Here is a 19652-nt window from a genome sequence, read left to right as displayed (position 1 = left end):
CCAGGAAGAGGAAGGCGAGAATCAGAGCCCTCTCCTCCCCCACCCACAGCCTGGGTCCCGCCTGCAGGTCCAGTTCCTTCCCCTTTGGCCCCGGGGTCCTCGGAGCTGCAAGTATGGCAGGTGCCCCTGCACCCCGCCTGCACCCCCTCAGCCGAGCTGGTGCCCTTCAGCGTGTTTGCCCTGAACAGGCCCCACGCTTGGTGTCCAGGAGGCCTCAGGCCAGCTGGGTCCTTGGAACAGCTACCAGGAACGGTGGGCCGGGGCTGCGCCCGTGCTGAGCCGGGCCTCCCCCCACCCCAGCTTCCCCGCTGCCATCGGGGGGACCAGGGGGCCCGTCGCGTCCAGAAGGTCCAGAAGGAGGCAGTTTGGCCCCTGGGAGACTGCGCACCCCCAGCAAAACCTCTGAGCCGCGGAGGGTCTTGTGCAAGATCAGAGAAGAAGGGGGGGTGGGGACTGTGGAAGCCATCTGGCTGGTGGGCGGGAGGTGTGGCCACGCAGCCAGGCCTGGCTCTGAGAGAGCGGCTGTCACCTGCCCCTGCCCTCCAGTCGCCTCTGTGTTTAGGGAGATGACCAACGTGGGACCCGGCCATTGGCCCCACCGGGGCACCCGTCTCCTGGCAGGGGACCCAGAGGAGCCACACCCTGCTCCGGGCCTGGCTGAGCCGCTGCTTCTCCCCGGGGCAGTGCCAGCGGGTGGCGGGCGCACGGAAGAAGCTGATCCCGCCGCAGGCTGGTTTCTGGTTCCCTGACCCCCTGCCCTTCCTGTTTGCCAGGCCAGGCTGGTTGAACCCTTGCCACGGGCCTCGCCCACACCCACCACCTGCTCCCTTCCTGGGTGGATGCGAGAGGGGCTGCAGCCTTGGCCCTGGCTCTGCCACCCCCGATCAGGGCCTGCGCCCGGTGGCTGCCGTGAGGCCCCTGGGGACCCGCCGGCTGTGAAACGTGCTTCGAGGTTTGGCCCAGAAACAGGTCAGAACGGGAGGCTCTGGTTGGAGAGAGGTGAGAGGCCTGAGTCAAAGGGAAAGTGGGGGCCCCGCCTGCCAGCTCCTCCCCGACCTCGTGACGCACTGGGGTGCAGGCGGCACCCGACTCCAGCTCACAGCTCCCCCACCCCCCATCACTCTGCAGCTGAGCCCTCGGCCGGCCGGTGGCAGGGTCCACCTCCCCGGGGGCACCAGTTGCAGGGAAACCAGGGGCTGGGCCCACACAGAGGGCGGGCAGCTGCCCCCTCGGTCACCACCCCTGGCAGACGACACACTGTGCAGCCCCAGACCCAGGGGCACCTCGGGAGAGAGGGCCGGCGCCCAGCTGCCCAGCTGCCCCAGGGGTTGGCCTGCACAGGGCAGAGTGCAGACACGTGCTGGGGCCCCCTGGCGGCCGTGCCCCAGAGCGGCAGGGCTCCGAGGGAGTGAAGCAGAGGAGGGAGCCGGGGGGCAAGCTATTCTGGGGGGGGGGGAAGGGGTGGAGTTCAGGGCAGCCCTTCAGGAAGGTGGGTGCACTGAGGCTGAGGTGCGGCCAAGGGGGCAGCACTGGGTGGTGCCAGGAGCCACGGGACCACCTGGGCCCAGGGTGTCCTGCAGACGCCAGCCCCTCCCCTCCTGTGCCTCCCCGCCCACCCCCCCACCCCCAGGCTCCCAGGGTCCCAGGCTCCCAGGCTCCCAGGACCTGCTGGGGGCTCCTCCAGGGACCTCCCAGATGTGCCTGACTCTGGCTCACCCCTCTGTTCTCTTCTGAGACCCAAGACCCACTCCTGGGGCGGCAGGGGGGGTGGGGGGCAGGTTTGCCGCCGGGGGACTCAGAATCCGGAGTTGGTCAGGATTGGGGTCCCTGTGGAGCCAGGACCTCCCTGAGCCCTAAACCCTGGCCGCAGGGCAGCCCCCCACACCCCGGGGCCTATGGGAGGAAGAGGGTTGCAGGAGTTTGGACAAAAGCAGGGGCTGGGCCCGGCCCATGTGGCTCAGTGTTGGTCACAGTTCAGTTCCGGGTCAGGGCCCAGGCCCGGGTGGCGGGCTCGATCCCCAGTGTGGGGCGTACAGGAGGCAGCCGATCAGTGATTCTCTCCCATCAGTGGTGTTTCTCTCTCTCCCTCTCCCTTCCTCTCTGACATCAATACAAATACATATTTTCAAAAGCAGGGCTGGCTCTGAGTGAGCCTGGGGCCAACGGGGCCCCGGGAGCAGGTGGGCAGCGGGTGCTGAGCTGCTCGGAGCCTGGGCCCCCCGCCCGGAGGACCACGGCTCCCTGCTCGCTCCCCTGGCCCAGGCCTGCGGCTCCTCTCATGGACGGGGCACCCTCTCTGCTGGGCAGCAGGGACTCTGCGGACAGGGAGGGGCCCCGAGGAGGGAGAAGACAGGACGCACCCGATGGCTGCTCTGCCCAGGCCAGCGTAGCAGGAGGTTGGAAAGGTGAGTGTCAGGACCCCGAGGACGGACCCAGAGCTCCAGGGACCTCCTGGCCCTGGGTCCGCAGGATCAAGCCGGCGAGACAGGTGGGCCTGGGCTGACCCACCAGGTGCCAGGCGACCTTTGCTCTCCCCACCCCGTTTCCACCCCGATGGCACAGGTGAGTTAACAGTGGGCACCACCCACCCTCATCCCACTCGGGCTCCCGCCCCTGGCACTGCCTCCTCCCATGGCCCACACGGCCGAGGGCCAGCCCGAAGCCCCAGGCCAGGGGTCTGGGGCGGGAGGGACGTCCCAGCCTGGGTGGGCTCTGGTCCGAGAAGCCTGCTGCTTTAGAACAAGCCATTAGCTCCAAGCAAGGGCCCACCCCAACCCCAGCCCGGCCCCACCTGTGCCTTCTCTGGGCCCCCCCTCCCCCGTCCCCTCAGGGGTGCCCCATCACGTAAGGGCCAGAGGGCCAGCATTCTCCAGACCCCACCCCCAGGAACCTCCCAGGTTTTTTTTTTTAGTTTTTTTTTTAAATACATTTTATTATTATTTTTTTTTATATATTTTATTGATTTTTTTACAGAGAGGAAGGGAGAGGGATAGAGAGTTAGAAACATCGATGAGAGAGAAACATCGATCAGCTGCCTCCTGTACACTCCCAACTGGGGATGTGTCCGCAACCAAGGTACATGCCCTTGACCGGAATCGAACCCGGGACCTTTCAGTCCACAGGCGGACGCTCTATCCACTGAGCCACACCGGTTAGGGCTCGCAGGTTCTTTTTAATGGCTACTTTAGTTTCTGTGTTTTTTCAAGTATATTTTTACTAGAGGCCTGGTGCATGGAATCTGTGTACTCGGGGTGGGGGGGTCCCTCAGCCCGGCCTGCGCCCTCTCGCAGTCCAGGAGCCCTCGGGGGATGTCCAACTGACTTAGCGGAGGCGCTCGCCAGCAGTGAGTCAGGCTTCTGGCTGATCACCAGGAGTCGCACTGCGGTGTCTGCCCCCTGGTGGTCAGTGCGCATCATAGCAACTGGTCGTTCTGCCAGTCAATTTGCATATCAGGGTTTTATTCTATAGGATTGATTTCAGAGAGGGAGAGGGAGAAAGATAGAAACATCAGTGATGAGAGAGAATCATTGACCGGCTGCCTCCTGCACGCCCCACACTGGGGATCGAGCCCGCAACCCAGGCATGTGCCCTGACCTGGAATCAAACTCTGACCTCCTGGTTCATAGGTTGAGGCTCAACCACTGAGCCACACCAGCCAGCCAGCCAGGGACTTCTGAACCCAGTGCTTCGCCGGCAGGCCACACGGGTCTGGTCCCCTGTCCCCACAAACCCCTTTTCCAGGCCCAGCCTCGGCAGCTTTGACCAGACAGTACCCTCCACACACACCCCACTCGGGGCCTTCCCCTGAAGGTCACCCTCCCCTCCCCTCCTTGCTCCTCAGAGGGGTGTTGGGGGGGGGTGGGCCAAGACCCTGCTCCTGGTATGGGGATCCCCTCCCCACTCTCCCCTCGCCCAGCCCCCCTGGTGTACCTGCCTGTGCCCCTCAGTGCCCTCTGCCTGGCAGCACCCCCACGTATGCTGCAGGGGTTCCAGGACCCGTGCGGTGCCTGTGACAAAGCCACTCAGGCCTGGGTCCTGGTCCGCCTGCTTCCGACCCAGGTGGACACAGGCAGGAACGGGGGCTCTGAGTGCCCACGCCAGGTGTCGGTGGGTGCCCGCTGCCCAGCCCTTTTTTTAAAAAAAAATATATATATTTTTATTGATTTCAGAGAGGAAGGGAGAGAGAGAGAGAGAAACATCCATGACGAGAGAGCATCATGGATCGGCTGCCTCCTGCACGCCCCCCACTGGGGATCGAGCTCGCAACCCGGGCCTGTGCCCTGACCGGAATTTAACCGTGACCTCCTGGTTCCTAGGTCAACGCTCACCCACGGAGCCAGGCCGGACGGGCCACCCAGCCCTTTGTGTCATACGTGGGAAGGGATGGTAAGGGGGAGTAGCAGCAACTCCAGATCCGCCTGGCCCTGCCCCACCCGCTTGGGGCAGATGTGTCCGAGGGGTGAGGCCTAGAGGAGGAGGAGGATGGGGTGGCGAGGACCGCCCCCAGCAGGGCGCAGCGGTGCCCCCGTCTCTGGGGTGGTTGAGGCCTCCCTCAGGCCCACCCCCGTGACCCCAGAGGCCGAGGGCGGGTCTCCAGCACAGAAGCCCAGATCTGAAAGCGCTTTAATGGGCTTGTCTCCTGCACCCCACCCGTGCTGGCCTCAGGGTTCCCCTGCCCTCCTCTGGGGGTCCCCACTCTAGGGGACAGAGGCAGGGGGAACAGAGGTGTGCTGTCCCCACAAGGGGTTTCCGGCGGGCGCCCCAGTCCAGCCACAAGAACGGCCCAGGGTCAGAACGCGGTTTCTTTATTGGGAAATGTGGGTCCCGGGCTCCCCCCCGAGGGCCGTGGGGTCCTCAGAGGGTGGGCACTGTCTTCCGGTCACTGCGGCGGCGGTGGCGGCAGGGGGGCGGCCAGCGAGGAGTGGTCGAACAGCGGGTTGCGCACTTCCATCTCCCCCGTCTGCGAAGGGCGAAGGCGGGTGTTCAGCGGCCCAGGGGGGAGGGTGGGCAGCGCAGCAGCGCCCGCCAGGAGCTGGTGAGCCCGCCCCACCCCCTGCGCTCACCGGGGCCAGGCCGGGGCACTCATACACCGTGAAGTCCCCGTCTCCGTTCTCCTCGTCCGAGGAGGCCGAGTCCACCTCCTCGGGTGGCTGTTTACGCCTGTGGGACGAACGGCCGGTCCTCCCCACCCTCAGGGGCGAGGGGCCCAGGCGGGGGGTGGGGGCTCAGCCTCCTGGGCCATGCCGTGTGGGGGTCGGGGCGGGGAGGGAGAGGACGCAGGGGGAGGTAGGTGAGCCGGGCCTGGGTGGGGTCAGCGGGGCCTGGGGTGTGGGGGTGCCTCCGGGGGGGCATCTCACCGGTCCAGGCACCGCATCTGCTGCCTCTGGTGCTGGTAGTGGTACACCTCAGCGCTGTGCGCCAGCCGCTGGTCCCCAGGCTGTGGGGGGCGGGGGGGGGGGGGCAGGAGGGAGGGTCAGGCCGCTGCGGTGGGGCTGGGGCAGCGAGCTGGGGGGGCAGGGCCACGCACCGAGATCCTGGGCGTCGGGGGGGAGCTGGTCGCCTGGGGGGCCGCGTAGTCGGTCTTCTGGGTCAGGCGGATGTCTCGCTGGAGCCTGGGGGCGGGGAGCAGAGACTGAGACCCTGGGGCCACGGCCGGCCCAGCTGCCCATCCACCTGCCCGCGGCCCGGCTCACCTGCACCAGCAGAAAGCAGCCACGGCCAGAGCGGCCACGCCGGCCACAGAGCACGCCAAGATGAGCACTGCGGGGAGGAGAGGGTGCAGGGGGAGGGCGGTGAGGGTGCAGGGGGAGGGCGGTGAGGGCGCAGGGGGAGGGAGGGGAGGGCGCAGGGGGAGGGAGGAGAGGGCTCAGGGGGAGGGAGGGGAGGGCGCAGGGGGAGGGAGGAGAGGGCGCAGGGGGAGAGAGGAGAGGGCGCAGGGGGAGGGAGGAGAGGGCGCAGGGGGAGAGAGGAGAGGGCGCAGGGGGAGGGAGGAGAGGGCGCAGGGGGAGGGAGGAGAGGGCGCAGGGGGAGGGAGGAGAGGGCTCAGGGGGAGAGAGGAGAGGGCGCAGGGGGAGGGAGGAGAGGGCGCAGGGGGAGGGAGGAGAGGGCGCAGGGGGAGGGAGGAGAGGGCTCAGGGGGAGGGAGGAGAGGGCGCAGGGGGAGGGAGGAGAGGGCGCAGGGGGAGGGAGGAGAGGGCGCAGGGGGAGGGAGGAGAGGGCGCAGGGGGAGGGAGGAGAGGGTGCAGGGGGAGGGAGGAGAGGGCTCAGGGGGAGGGAGGAGAGGGCGCAGGGGGAGGGAGGAGAGGGCGCAGGGGGAGAGAGGAGAGGGCGCAGGGGGAGGGAGGAGAGGGCGCAGGGGGAGAGAGGAGAGGGCGCAGGGGGAGGGAGGAGAGGGCGCGGGGGGGAGGAGAGGGCGCAGGGGGAGGGAGGAGAGGGCGCAGGGGGAGGGAGGAGAGGGCGCAGGGGGAGAGAGGAGAGGGCTCAGGGGGAGGGAGGAGAGGGCGCGGGGGGGGAGGAGAGGGTGCAGGGGGAGGGAGGAGAGGGTGCAGGGGGAGGGAGGAGAGGGCGCAGGGGGAGGGAGGAGAGGGCTCAGGGGGAGGGAGGAGAGGGCGCAGGGGGAGGGAGGAGAGGGCGCAGGGGGAGGGAGGAGAGGGCGCAGGGGGAGGGCGGGGAAGGCGCAGGGGGAGGGCGGGGAGGGCGCAGGGGGAGGGCGGGGAGGGCGCAGGGGGAGGGACGAGAGGGCACAGGGGGAGGGAGAGGGCACAGGGGGAGGGAGGAGAGGGCGCAGGGGGAGGGCGGGGAGGGCGCAGGGGGAGGGAGGGGAGGGTGCAGGGGGTGGGCAGGGAGGGTGCAGGGGGAGGGACGAGAGGGCGCAGGGGGAGGGAGGAGAGGGCGCAGGGGGAGGGCGGGGAGGGTGCGGGGGGAGGGCGGGAAGGGCGCAGGGGGGGGGAGGGGAGGGCGCGGGGGGGGGAGGGGAGGGCGCGGGGGGGAGGGAGGGGAGGGCGCAGGGAGAGGGCGGTGAGGGCTCATGGGGAGGGCGGTGAGGGCGCAGGGGGAGGGCGGGGATGGCGGGAAGGGAGCAGGGGGAGGGTGGTGAGGGCGCCTTCCCACCGCAGCCCCGCCTCCCGCCAGCCAGACCTACCGAGGGCGAGGCCGTCCAGGTGCCCAGCCCGGGGCTCCAGGGGCGACATGTGCACAGGCCCAGAGGACACCAGAGAGCCCAAGGAGGTGCGGGGTGTGGGCGCGGGGGCTCCCCGGGTGGAGGGGAGGCCCAGGCCGGGGCCCTGGCCTCTTGCTGAGAGCCCCAGGGTGGCTGCTGCGGAGAGAAGGCCGTGACGACAGGACGGGGCTGGGTGGGGAGGTGGGAGACGGGAAGGGGGGGGGGGCTCTCACCAGGCTCCAGCAGCCGAAGGGGCGCCTCTGGCTGGGACAGGGCCGTGAGCTCCCAGCGCCCTGCCTCCTGCCGGGCCAACTCCTGGGCCAGGAAGTCAATGTCATCCTCCAGTCTGGGCTGGGGAGGGGGGGGCCCTGGGCGGAGAAGGGGCCATCCATCAGGCGGGGAGCCCCAGACCCTCCCAGCAACCCCAGCGGCAGGCGACTCCATCCTGGAGCTGGTCCCCAGGCCCAGAGCCTCCCTCTCCCTCGAGGCTCCTCCCAGGCCCTGGTGGCCTGAGGACCCGGCTGGTACCCAGCTGCCCCTTGTCATCCTGGGTTGCCATGGCGACAACTGAAGGGGAGCCCTGTGTGAGAAGCTGCTGTCCCAGGAAACGTGTGGGTGGGGCAAGGGGCGGAGGGGCTGGGGGAGTGTGCAGAGGCCAGGAGGGCAGGGGTGCCCCTGACCCCACCCATGAGCAACAAAAGGGGGGCAGGGCGTGAGGACAACACATCACTGCATCCCGCCGCCTTCCCTTCTCTGCAAGCAGGGCGTGACTCCCCACGGAGCCGGGAGAGGCCCCACCCTGTCCCCGCACCTCCACCGGCAGGGTGGGCAGCTGTCCGGGTGGCACTGGTGGCTGGGCCCCCTTCTCCCTGGGGTGGGCTCCGCAGGCCAGACAGGCTCCAAGCAGACGCCCATGGGTCCCAGCCCGCCCCCTCACTGCCAGGAGCACGCTCCCCCAGCAGCCCTCGGTGCTGCCCACCACACCTGGGCCCACAGCCTCTGGCCGGCCTCTGGGCTCCGGCTGGCAAGTGGGGCGTCCCCGGTGCACAGGAGTGGGCAATGGAGAGGACCCGAGGGCTGCTGGGAGGTGCCTGCACGTCCCGGGGGAGTCCCACAGAGCTCAGGAACCGGGGAGAGGAGGCGGGGGTCGGGGGATGGGGGGGCGATGTGTCGGCGGGGGAGGGAAGAGGGTGTCCTGCTTCCGTACCCAGAGGCCGGTGCACCCGGGGCACGCAGAGCCCGAGGTGGTCCTCCCGGAAGGGCTGAAGGCAGGGCCCGCAGACGTGAGCCCCTGGGGGGCACCGTGCCCGCCTCTTCAGGGCACAGTCCAGGCTCCCAGGACAGGCGGCCCCATCTGGGAAGGAAGCAGAGGCAGGGCAGGGTCAGGGCCCTTCCCAGAGGCAGCCCTGTCCCAGGCGCCTCCCCCACCCCCAGGGCCTCCGGCCTGGCTCTGCCCACTGTTCTGGGTGGGCCAGGGATCCAGGGATCGCCAGGAACCAGGAAGACAAACAGTCGGAGACTTATCGGAACTTGCCTGCCCCACCCGCTCCCCAGGGTCCGGCTCTCCAGCGGGAGCCAGCCCCTCCGGATGGAAGCTGACCCTCTCTGTCCGACAGACCAACTCCCCCGGGGCAGGGCCGCTCAGCCTTCATATCCTGCCTCTGGCCTCGGGGCGCCCACAGCAGGCCTCTGGCCAGACGGGGAGCCCCAGAGGGTGGGGCTCGGGTCTCCCTCTGGCTCAGGAGCCGCCAAGGGTGCTGGCGACCCACCTCTCCCCCGCATAGCAACTCTGCCCTCCTAAACCCTGCCCTGCCAGCCTACAGCCCGAGCGAGCAGAGCCGGGAGGCGACGGAATAGGTGCCCCGACTGAAGGCAGTCACGCCCCCCCGTCCCACCTCCAGCTCATCCCCCCCCACACACCCCCTGGCAGAGGAGCTGCTGGGGGTGGGAGACCTGGATGGAGGCGGCAGGCCTCACTTGCTTTGGATACAAGAGCAGAGGCAGGGTGTGGAGGGCTGCACAGTCCTGCGGGGGTTGCTCCCTAAACCACCCCCGCCAGGGGCCAGGGAGCACAGGGCACGTTGGCCCAGTTCCCGATATGGGGCCCAGACCAGTGTCCTATACGCACAGCCAATAGATCCCATAGATCCCATCCTGACACTGGTTTGGGGTGTGGGGGAGAGGGGGTTGGGCAGTGGTCCTCTCTGCCTCAGTTTCCCCTCTGATGCAGAAGAATGGGCCTGGCCGCGGGGCTCAGGGGTTGAGCTTCAACCTAGGAACCAGGAGGTCAGGGTTCATTCCCGGTCAGGGCACAGGCCCGGGTTGCGGGCACGATCCCCAGTGGGCGGGGAGGGGTGTGCAGGAGGCAGCTGATCCATGATTCTCTTTCATCACGGATGTTTCTATCTCCCTCTCCCTCTCCCTTCCTCTCGGAAATCAATAAGAAAATATATTTAAAAATAAATAAATAAAACAAAAGGTGAATTGTCTCAAAGCTAAGGGAGGTAGGTCCTGAGGCTTGAGACACTGGCCCCAGCCACTGGGCATCTGAGCGGGTGGGATACCCAGCAGGACCGTCGACCCTGCTTGGGGAAGTGAGGATGGGGGTGCCTCTGGAGGACCGGGACCCTCTCAGCTGAGGCCCTCACGTTGCAGGAGGGCCACGGAAGCCCAGGGGGATGTGAGGGATCGGGGAAGGCCCAGCTCTGTTCTTCTCCTGACCTCCACTGGCCTGACTTGGTTTCCGCGGTAACCAGACACTCACAGCATCCTGGCTGTAGGCACCCGCTCCAGAAAGTGCCAGCAGCCCCCATTCGGCACAGCCTGGGTCAGTAGGGCGCCAACATCCGTGAGCTGGGCCTGGGGTTTGGGCTCGTTAAACATTAAGCCTGTGCCAGCAGGTTTGTCTGGACCCCGCCCACCAGCTGGGCGCCCGGGGAGCCAGGCATTCCACTCCCTGCCCTGACGCTGAGAACGCAGAGTGCACCAGGCCAAGGGTAGGGGCAGACCTGGCTCCGAGGCCTGGGTCCAGGGGGCCTCCCTACACTCCCAGCCCCCCGCCCAGGAGGAGGGGGCTGCTGCCTGTCGGGCCTGGGAAAGTCTCCACTCCAGCCTCAGGGCGCACGAGGCTCCGGGGGACAATGGCATCTGGAAAGTGGCTGGCACCCCACCCCACAGCTGGCGAGCACCCAGTCAAGAGCAGCTGGCTGGCATGGCTCCTGCCCACGCCGGGGGGGCTCAGCATCACGGCTGCAGCACATTTCCTTAGGAGGCCCCGCCACAGGCCCTGGAGCCAGGCTCTGGCCCCCGCCCCAGGGCTCCTCGGGCACCTCTCCCGGTCCTGCCAGCCTCCCAATCCAGGGGTGCTGTGCCCAGGAGGAAGCCTGCCCTGCTCTGGCCTCTTCAACCCACACACATACAGAGCCACATTGCCCAGAGCAGCATCCCAGCCCCTTCATCTTTCTGTGCCTCTGTTTGCTCATCTGTAAAGTGGGCTAAGAACAGCCCCTCCTGGTGCGGCTGCCAGGAGAAGTGCGGGCATGTGTGGGCACAGAGTTGTCCCAGTTCGTCCCACAGGGGCCCGGGGCCCTGCAGGCTGGAACCTGAGAAGCAGGAAGAGGCTCCCAGGACCCGGGGCTCATGGCTCTCTGCCGGCATCTGTCCTGGGAGAGGGCCCCCAGACCCCAGCACAGAGGACAGCATGGCGGGGTCCTCCAGGGCAGAGGGTGGGGGAGGAAGCTTGAAACCGGAAGCCCCTCCTGCCCCCACTGAAGCCAGAACAGGACCCTAAGCCTCGGTCGGTCGGTAGGTCGGTCGGTCGAGCTGTCAGAGACCTTGGGAACTTTCAGACCTGGTCATGGCAGCCAAGCAGACCCGTGCCCAGGCTTGTGACCCCAGCCCCAGGGCAGGCCGGGTAGCAAGGCACCCAGGGCCAGGCCCGCACCGCGCACCCCCAGCCGCGCCTCCCAGCTGCGCGCACGGAACCGGGACAAGCACCATCCGGCAGAGTCCTTCCGCGGCCGGGGCCTGTTCGCCCACCCCGCGCGGCGGACGACGGGCCTGGCCTGCGGACCAGCGGGGCCTGCGGGCCCCGGCGAGGGCGGCGGCGCTGGGAAGGACGCGGCGCCGCGCGCACGACCCCCGCCCCGGGACGCCCCGCCCCGAGCGCCCTCGCTCACCCGGGGGACCGGCTGCGGCCCCGCGCAGGGCGGCGCCGAGGATGAGGCCGGAGAGCAGCAGCCGCAGCAGCCGCAGGTGCCGCGGGGAGGGCGGGGGCACGGGCGTCGCCATCCTTCAGCGCCGCCGCAGGGGCAGCATGGCAGCGCCGCCCGGGTTGGGCGCGGGCTCCCGGCGCCGCGGGGGCGGAGGCGGAGGCGGAGGCGCGGAGGAAGAAGAGGAGGCGGAGGCCGCGGAGCAGGAGGAGGCGGAGGAGGAAAGAGGCGGCGGCGGCGTGAACGCTGCGGCAAAGGATCGGGGCTGTGGGCGCGGCGCCGGGAGGCAGCGCGCGGGGAGTGCGCCTGCGCGCCCCACCTACGGGGCGGGGCCGCGCCTCCACTCCGCGCCCCTCCCCCTTTCCCCACTTTTGGGGGGTCCCCCATTCTCTGGGCCGCGGGTGCTCAGCCACTGCGGCCTCTGCGGCCGGGGACCTTCTCTGTTCCCTACAAATCAGGCTGAAGATGGGCTCCCCGATGCGCTTCCCCGTCCCCCACGCCCCCGCTGCGGGGCTGCCCACGCGCACTCCGTCCCCACCCACAGGGGACTGGGACATGCGCGGGGCTGGCGGCGCGGGCGACCAGGAACACAGGGACCCCAGGCGCGCACAGCTGTGCCCAGAACTGCCCCAGGCACTCAGGGTGAAAAGCAAATACACGCACAGAGCGAGGCCGCTTGGTGGCCGCTGGGCCCGGAGCGGGCAGCCGCTCTCTGCTGGAGCCGCCAGGGGGCCGGAGCGGCCTGGAGCTGCGGGCGCGGGCCCGCCGGGAGCTGTCCGCGGTGCCAGGTGCCACCGGGCTCTCTCTCAGGCCTCTGTGGCGCTGAGCTCGGACTGGCTGCCCTCAGGTTTCAAAAGGGCTCACATGTCCTGGCCGGCTTGGCTCAGCGGATGGGGCAACAGCCCGTGAGCTGAAGGGTCCCGGGTTCACTTTGGTCCCAGGCACGTCCTGGGTTGCACCCCCTCCAGGGAGTGCCAGCAGCCCCCATTCTGCACAGCCTGGGTCAGTAGGTGCCAACATCAGGAGCTGGGCCCGGGGTTTGGGCGCAAACATTAAGCCTGTGCCAGCGGGTTTGACTGGACCCCCACCCGTGGTCGGGACCCGTGCAGGAGGCAACCCATCCGTGTGTCTCTCTCACATCGATGTTTCTCTCTGGTGTCTCTCCACCTCCCTCCACTCTCTCTGAAAGTCAATGGACGCATATCCTCGGGTGAGGATTAGCAACAAATAAGTAAATAAATAAAACGGCTCACAAACTGGCAGGAGTGGTGGGGTGCGGGGTGGTGGAAGCAAAACAACGATGCTATCCCCCAACACAGGCCTGACCAGACAGAGCGCACGTCTGAGCTCACCTCCCAGGAAGGCCCGAGTAGGAGGGAGACACAGCCATGTTTCCCACCCCTCCCACCCCTCACGGGCTGTTGCCCCATCCGCTGAGCCAAGCCGGCCAGGACGTGTGAGCCCTTTTGAAACCTGAGGGCAGCCAGTCCGAGCTCAGCGCCACAGAGGCCTGAGAGAGAGCCCCTCCCCATGAGGCCGCCCACGCCTCCACGCTCAGGGCAGGCCTACGGGAGCGCAGGTGGGTGCAGCTGTCTCTGGGTGTGGAATAGCACCCGGCAGGAGGCGCGCCGTCTCCCTGTTCGCTGGCCACGCTGGGCTGTACAGCACGCTCTTCCCCAGGTCCCTCCCTCCCGGGGATGGAGCCCAGCACCCTCCCACCCTAATCTCCCATCCCCACACCCGCCCCGCCGGGTTTGCCCCTCCTCCAGTCTCTCGAGCGCTGCTGGACCCGGGCGCCTGCCTTGCCCACGACCTGCCCTCGCATCTCCGCTCCCCGACCCCCACCCAGGCCCACTCTCGGCGGGCCCAGCCTGCGGTCTGGCCTCGGTCACTGACGCAGGTCGGGGTGCTGCCGGGGCTCTGCTGGCCGGAGACGACTCCAGGGCCTCAGGGCCTCTGGCCAGCCAGCAGCCGCTCCCGGCCAGGACCGTGGAGCAGGGGGCCGTGGTCAGCACCGCCCAGGTCTGGACGCGGAGAGGAAGTGGGGAGAGCCAAGGGCCACCCTGGGGACCGGGAGTGGGCTGCGTGGCCAGCACAGCTGTGGGGAGGGAGGGCAGGCACTGATTTAGGACAAACTTTATTACAAAATGTTACAATTAGGTTCAGGGCAGCTCCCAGCCTGTGGGCTCCTAATACAGACCCTCCCCCTAATACCCTCCCCTAATATAGACCCTCCCCCTAATACAGACCCTCCCCCTAATACCCTTCTCTAATATAGACCCTCCCCTAATATAGACCCTCCCCTAATACAGACCCTCCCCCTAATATCCTTCTCTAATAAAGACCCTCCCCTAATACAGACCCGCTGGGGGGTCTGAGGGCCCCAATGATCAGAATAGAGGCTCCACTCCTAGGAGGCCCACCTGTGGTCGCAGCTGCAGGTGACCCCCCTCAGGAGCAGGAGGAGCAGGAGGAGCAGGAGGAGCAGGAGGAGCAGGAGGAGGACTGCCATGAGTGGAGCTGCAGGGGCTGCAGGGGCTGGATCCGGTGCCCTTCCCCCACCCGGCCCCGTGGGAGTGGGTGCTGGAGTCCCCGCCTCGGTTTCCGTGCTGCGGTAGCGGCAGCGGTGTTGAGTGTGGGGTGAGGTGAGGGACAGGGGACACAGGGCCGGGACAGCCGCCCCCAGCAGGTCCCTAGATGGCGCTGGGCGACTTGGCGGGCCGCGCCCTGCGCAGCAGCAGGACCAGCGCGGCCAGGAGCAGGGCCGCGAAGAGCAGGAGGAGGGCCACCCAGGAGCTGAAGTCCGTGGCCTTGCGCAGCCCCGGCGGGTCGGCGGGGATCATGTTGGTGAGGTTCAGCATGTAGCCCAGCGCCCAGCCGACCGCCGTGTCCCCGGCCTGCGGGTGAGGGGCACAGCCTCAGCCTCCACGCAGCCCGGAGGCCCCCCTCTGCCCCGGCCCTCCCTCCGCCCAGGCCCTCCTGCCAGCGCCCACCTTCTTCTGGAAGGTCACCCGGCTGAAGGCGTGCTCGTCGAAGCGGTAGCCCCGGCTCAGCAGCTGCTGCACGAACATGGCCACGGGGCAGTAGTTGGGCAGGCGGGCCCCTGCCCCTGGTGCCCGGGCCTGCAGCTGGGACACAGGTGGGGCAATGTTAGACCCCGGCTACCAGGAGGTCCCGGCCCAGAGGTGGAGTGGTGGAGTGGTGGAGTGGTGGAGTGGTGGGGTGGTGGGGTGGCCAGCCAGGTGCTGCACCACACACACACACACACACACACACCACACACACATGCACATACATATACGCACATACACACACGCACACATGTGCATGCACAGTGCACATACACATACCACACATACACATATATTGCATGCACACATGCACACATGCACACGTATACACACATACCACCATACATTCTCACACATACCACACACATGCACATGCACGCACGCACATGCATACACACATACACATGCATGCATATACACATTGCACACACATACGCATGCACACATGCGCGCGCATACACACGCATACACACGCACACACACAGGAATGCGGTTAGGAAGACAAAGGCCCAGCCCCAGCTGGCTTGCTCAGTGGATAGAGCGTTGGCCTGTGGACGTGACCTCCTGGTTCATAGGTCGACGCTCAACCACTGAGCCCCGCCAGCTGGGCTCCCCCCGACTTTTGGAGCGCCTGGCCTCACCTCACTCCACGTCTGGTTGCAGACAGTGACCACGGCGGCCTCCAGCTGCTGCAGGGTGGCCACGGGCAGCCCCATCGCCGTCCGCAGGAAGTCCACGGTGTAGAAGAAAGCGGAGAAGGCCTGCCGGGGGTGCGGTCACACTGAGCTCCGGCCCCGGGCGCTGCCGGGCACCGGCCCCCACCCCGTCCCCTGGACTCACGATGAAGTCCCCGGCCACGGGCGGCTGGAAGACGCCGTTGAAGGAGCAGCGGGAGAAGGGGCAGGACGTGAGGTTGAAGAGCCCGGAGACCAGGCCGCGGCAGAGGGCGGGGTCGCCGCTCCCGGACAGGCTGACCCCGTCGCTGCCGTTGAAGGTCCGGGGCCGCTGGGCGGCGGTGCACGGGGACCCGTACACGTCCCGGAGCAGCACGTGAGTGGAGTAGCCCCGCGGCCAGCAGGGGTGGAGGCCGTGGGTCTGGGAGATGATGAAGGTGGGGGTCTCACCACCCCACGTTAAGCACTGCCCACCCAGGACCCTCAGGGGCCTCCCCAGCCTGATGAATCTCCCCCAAGCTCACGTGGTGACGTCACTCCTGTGCTCCCCATTGCCACTGGGCAAAAAGCAACCCCCTGGCCAGGCCCTCCAAGGTCTGGCCCTGGCCCTGCTTCCCTCGCCTGGCCCTCACCAGGCCTCCCCCAGCCACTGAGCCTGGGCCCACGCTGGGTGACTCCCCGCCCTGGCTCCCAGGTAGAGTGGCGGCTGTCTGGCCCTGCCCGGTGCCGTGGCCCTGTCCCCTCCTGCCCCTCCCTCCCTCCCTCCCTCCGGCAGGGCACAGGGCTGGGGGCGGGCGGGGGCACCTGGAGCGCACTGGCCAGCAGCCTCTGGAGGACCTGGTCGCGACCGTAACAGAGGAAGCTGTGGGTGTAGACGCGGTACTGCTGGCCGTAGAGCCGCAGCGGGACTTCACTGGCCGGGTCCTCGGCGGGGCTGGCCGCCTCGAAGGTGAGCTGCGTGGAGGCGCCTCCCAGGTCCATGGCCCCCAGCGTCCCCTTCCTCGGCCGGAACCAGCGGCCGGCCCAGCCGTACTGTGGGGGGGAGGGGGGCGGAGGCGGGGTCAGCGGGGGCTGGGCGCTCGCACCCCGCACCCGCTCGGGAGCTGGCCCCGGGCCCACCTTGATGAAGTTCTCCAGCAGGTAGTTGGCCGTCACCCAGCCAAACACCCCCTCGTCCTGGCCTGACAGGATCCGGGCGCCACGGAAGTCAAAGGGGTACTGGGTCAGCGTCTGCGTCACGGCCGCCAGCACGTTGGCCGAGGCCCCTGGGTTGGTCAGACTGCGGTACAGGGAGGCCTCTGAGCGGCTCCGTCCCAGGCGGCCGGGATCCTGGGGTCCATGGTGCCGGCCAAGAGGGCCCCCCCGCCACCCGCCCAGGGCTGCCGCTGAGAGCATCGGGGCCCACCCTGTGCCCAGGCTGCTGTGGGGACCCAGGGCCGGGAAGGGCAGGGGCGGGCATACATACTCACTTGAGCAGGCGCATGCCCGCCGTGGCTCCCAGGTAGAGGGGTGTGCCCGCGTGCCTCTCCCTGGGCACGTCCCGCAGCGCCTGGTCCAGGCATTCAACGAGACTCTGGCCGGCCCCCGAGGGGTTGTCTGCGTAGCTGGAGATGCCCCCACCTGGAGGGAGGCGGTGAGCTGGGCTCCAGCCGGGCGGTCAGCCTTGAGGTGGGCCAACAGGGCGGGGCGGGGGGCGGGGGCTCCCAAACCAGGTGGCAGCTTAAGGACAAAGACATTCACAGACAAAGGGGGCACCCGCGTGCCACCCAGAGTCTCTGAGGCTGCCACCTGAGCAGTGGGTGTGTGCACAGGTGCAGGACAAAGCACTGGGCACTGCCCACTTGGCCTGGCCTCCCGGGGGCCTGCGGAGAGTGAGTGCCCGCCAGCTCCTCGGAGCCCCTCTTGTCTGTCTGGGAGGTCGAGGCCCCTCTTGGGCCAGGCCAGGCCCAGCCCTTCCGCCGGCTCCCCGGGGCTCCTTTCTAGAATGGCAGTGCCCACGGCCCTCCCGAGGCCCGGGACCCAGCCTCTCCGTGGGGGCTTCTGCAGCTCCTGCCTGGAGCACCAAGCGGAGGGACCTGGCTGCTCGGCCCGCAGAGGCCGAGGCCAGAGAGGACCGAGGCCCGACCGTGAGTGGGCATCCGGACTGGGGTGCACCTCGCGCTCGGGGGACCCTCACCGCGCACGTCGCAGGAGCTGTGCTGGCCCACGATGCCAGTGTCGTTTTCCTTGTCTGCCGGCCACTTGTAGATGAACATGGACGTGTGGGAGGAGCCGGCGTCCAGGACAATGCCGTACTGGGGGTAGGGTGTGGGGTGAGGGGTGAGGGAGGGGCCTGAAGGGGTGAGGGCGGGGCCTGAAGGCCATCCCTTGCCCCACTCCCACGTCCCACCCACCGCACCCCACCCTGTGTCCAGGCCAAGGACAGCCTCAGCCATACAGATTGGTGGGGGGAGAACGGGTCAGGAGGGCAGGGCTGTCCTGGCGACCACAGGCCGAGGGGCTGGGTCAGCTCAGAGTCCCAGGACCGACCACCTTCAGAAGGTTGCCCTGGGGACGGAGCTCCGGCCCCCCCCGGGGAGTGAAGCCGCTGCAGGAAGAAGCATCAGGCCAGCTCTACCCGCCCCCCCCCCCCCCAATCCCAGTCTCAAAACAGGCCTCCCCACTTCCTGCAGGTCAGTGAAATAAGCAACCAGTTTGCAAGTGCCACTTCCCTGCACCTGCCCCAAGGGGACAGAGAACACGGCCTGGAGCCCGAGGGGGCCTGGGGGTGAAGGGGCCACTCCAGTCCTCCCCCCACCGAGGAACTCTGCCAGCCCAGCCGACCACCCCACCTGCCCACCCACCCGCCTGGCGGAGGCCTTTGGCTGCTGTGTCCCTCCTGCCATGGCCATCCTGGGGCACCCCCTGCCCCCCCAAACACACACACACCACAGTCCAAAAAGGGATTAAGGGAATCGGCCGACTCCTGGAGGCTGGGCCTAGGACCACCAGGTCTGACCACCCCCACACCCCCTCACTCCCCCACCTCCCACCCCGCTCCAGGCCCTCCTCAGAAGCAGCTGCCTCACTGTCAGGACCTCCCGGGAGGGGGGCCTGCCCACCAGGTCTAGGCTGAGCCCTGAACTGATGTGCCCTGTGGGTGCCCGGGTCCAGCCGGGGTCTGTCTGGGGCCTGGAGCCCGGGGCCTGAGGCGCATGTGGCAGCAGAGAGCAGCCCTTCACCAGCGCCCCTGATGGCTCCCGGAGGGTTCGGCAAGTGGATACTTCCCAAACTTGGGCCTCCGGCACCGCGTCTCCCCGGAAGCGCCGCCAGGCACCCGGGACCCATGCCCAGCCGGGAGCGGAGCGCATAGGGCGGGGACTCCGCCCGCCGGCCCGGAGCGCAGCGCGGGGAGGGTCTGGGCAGCCACGGGGCGCAGCTGGCCCCGCGCGGACCCCGCAGCTCTCCGCCCCGCGCCCCGCGCGCCCGGTGCCCGAGCAGCACCTTGAGGGTGGGCGGCTCCCGGACGTCGCGGGTGGGGACGCACAGCAGCAGGAGGCCGGCCAGGCCCGCGGCGGCCAGCAGCGCCGGCGGCAGCAGCGACAGCAGCTTCCCGGCCATGGGCGGAGCGGGCGGACCAGGCACGGACGGCAGGGCGGCGGGAGCCGGGTGGCCCAGGCCCGGGACCGCGGGGTAGGCGCTGGGGGCGGGGCGAGGACCCGCACAGGCCTCACTGGCCACGCCCACTGGCGGACGCCCCGCCCACCGCGCTCCCGGGCGGGCTCCTGCCGGCGCAGGTGAGAGGCGCTGCGGTGAGTCACCTGCCCTCCGGGCGCCCTGGTCGCAGCAGCCCCGGCACCGGCACCTGAGGCTGTTGCCTACCCTCCTTCCCACCCATTCACCCTCCCCCTGAAGGCTCAGCCCCACCCGGCGGCCCGGATTCCACCCCTGACCTGCCCGCTGACCCCAGGGGCTGGCCTGCCCGGGTCTGCTTGTAGACACGGGGGTTCCCCTGCGGCAGGACCTAGAGAACCCCCATTCCTCTGGGGGTGGTCATGGTGTGGCTTTGGGCAGGAGGCTTTGCATAGGGGGTGGGCTGGGCTGGGCTGGCCCCCAGGCAGGCTGGGTCACTATCGCCCCTCCGGCAAGAAGGGGCCAGCAGCCTCGGAGCTGACCCGGCCGGGCTGGAGGCACCGAGCTGACCCGGCCCTGGCTGCAGGCACGGAGCTGACCGGGGCCCTGGCTGCAGGCACCGAGCTGACCCCGCCCTGGCTGCAGGCACGGAGGACAGGGACGGCTGAGCTGGCCCAGCTGGGTTGCCCGCGGGGTGCGGGGAGCTCACAGCTGAGCAGTGTGAAGTCTGACCTGCATCCCAGGACCAAGGGGAGGACCGAAGCCTAGAAACCTCCGGGGTGGCCAGTGCTGAGGAGCCCCAGAACCAGCTCGGTTTTTCCACCCCCAGAATGCCGGCCTCTGTGCTTTGACCGCCCCCCCCCACATGCCCTTCCCCTGGCCAGAGGCCACCCCACTTCGTGCACTTGGAGGACTGGGAGTTCCAG

General features: G+C 68.8%; 2 protein-coding genes across 6 annotated transcripts; both read right to left on the bottom strand.

The window, feature by feature from the left end:
* Positions 1 to 4789: 4789 nt before the first annotated feature.
* NPDC1 (neural proliferation, differentiation and control 1) lies at positions 4790 to 11681 on the bottom strand. 4 transcript variants are annotated; one of them, XM_080669644.1, is made up of 9 exons: positions 11337 to 11681; positions 8366 to 8512; positions 7392 to 7526; positions 7141 to 7314; positions 5694 to 5760; positions 5528 to 5612; positions 5358 to 5437; positions 5064 to 5160; positions 4790 to 4960 (listed from the first exon to the last, which is right to left on the bottom strand). In XM_080669644.1, exons 1-9 carry the CDS (start codon positions 11446 to 11448, stop codon positions 4880 to 4882), a joined length of 978 nt encoding a protein of 325 aa, XP_080525770.1. In that variant the 5' UTR covers positions 11449 to 11681; the 3' UTR covers positions 4790 to 4879. The 4 variants fall into 4 exon arrangements, with proteins under 4 accessions (XP_080525770.1, XP_080525768.1, XP_080525769.1 ...); XM_080669642.1 differs by having other exon boundaries at positions 5064 to 5190; positions 11337 to 11662; XM_080669643.1 differs by having other exon boundaries at positions 5064 to 5190; positions 7141 to 7311; positions 11337 to 11662.
* A 1807-nt stretch (positions 11682 to 13488) lies between these two features.
* Positions 13489 to 19067, bottom strand: ENTPD2 (ectonucleoside triphosphate diphosphohydrolase 2). Of its 2 annotated transcripts, none has more exons than XM_080667522.1 (9): positions 18598 to 19064; positions 17291 to 17408; positions 16584 to 16734; positions 16234 to 16393; positions 15919 to 16146; positions 15281 to 15535; positions 15082 to 15201; positions 14363 to 14497; positions 13489 to 14266 (listed from the first exon to the last, which is right to left on the bottom strand). In XM_080667522.1, exons 1-9 carry the CDS (start codon positions 18712 to 18714, stop codon positions 14063 to 14065), a joined length of 1488 nt encoding a protein of 495 aa, XP_080523648.1. In that variant the 5' UTR covers positions 18715 to 19064; the 3' UTR covers positions 13489 to 14062. The 2 variants fall into 2 exon arrangements, with proteins under 2 accessions (XP_080523648.1, XP_080523649.1); XM_080667523.1 differs by having other exon boundaries at positions 13498 to 14266; positions 15281 to 15304; positions 18598 to 19067.
* Between the last annotated feature and the right edge of the window lie 585 nt (positions 19068 to 19652).

The sequence above is a fragment of the Plecotus auritus genome, assembly GCF_963455305.1.
Source record: "Plecotus auritus genome assembly, chromosome: 5".
Taxonomy (NCBI): domain Eukaryota; kingdom Metazoa; phylum Chordata; class Mammalia; order Chiroptera; family Vespertilionidae; genus Plecotus; species Plecotus auritus.
The sequence above is the reverse complement of the archived record's forward strand: the minus strand, read 5'-3'. Positions and strand labels throughout refer to the sequence as shown.

What these genes read in the sequence shown, in the direction of transcription:
- NPDC1 (XM_080669642.1), bottom strand. Translation starts at nt 11,448, where the DNA reads ATGGCGACGCCCGTGCCCCCGCCCTCCCCGCGGCACCTGCGGCTGCTG. An exon ending in CCTTCGGCTGCTGGAGCCTG is followed by an intron (nt 7,315 to 7,391) that starts GTGAGAGCCCCC and finishes TTCTCTCCGCAG; the next exon opens with CAGCCACCCTGGGGCTCTCA. An exon ending in GCTGCTTTCTGCTGGTGCAG is followed by an intron (nt 5,613 to 5,693) that starts GTGAGCCGGGCC and finishes CCCCGCCCCCAG; the next exon opens with GCTCCAGCGAGACATCCGCC.
- ENTPD2 (XM_080667522.1), bottom strand. Translation starts at nt 18,714, where the DNA reads ATGGCCGGGAAGCTGCTGTCGCTGCTGCCGCCGGCGCTGCTGGCCGCC. An exon ending in CAGCTCCTGCGACGTGCGCG is followed by an intron (nt 16,735 to 17,290) that starts GTGAGGGTCCCC and finishes GCCTCCCTCCAG; the next exon opens with GTGGGGGCATCTCCAGCTAC. An exon ending in CCGTGGCCGGGGACTTCATC is followed by an intron (nt 15,202 to 15,280) that starts GTGAGTCCAGGG and finishes CACCCCCGGCAG; the next exon opens with GCCTTCTCCGCTTTCTTCTA.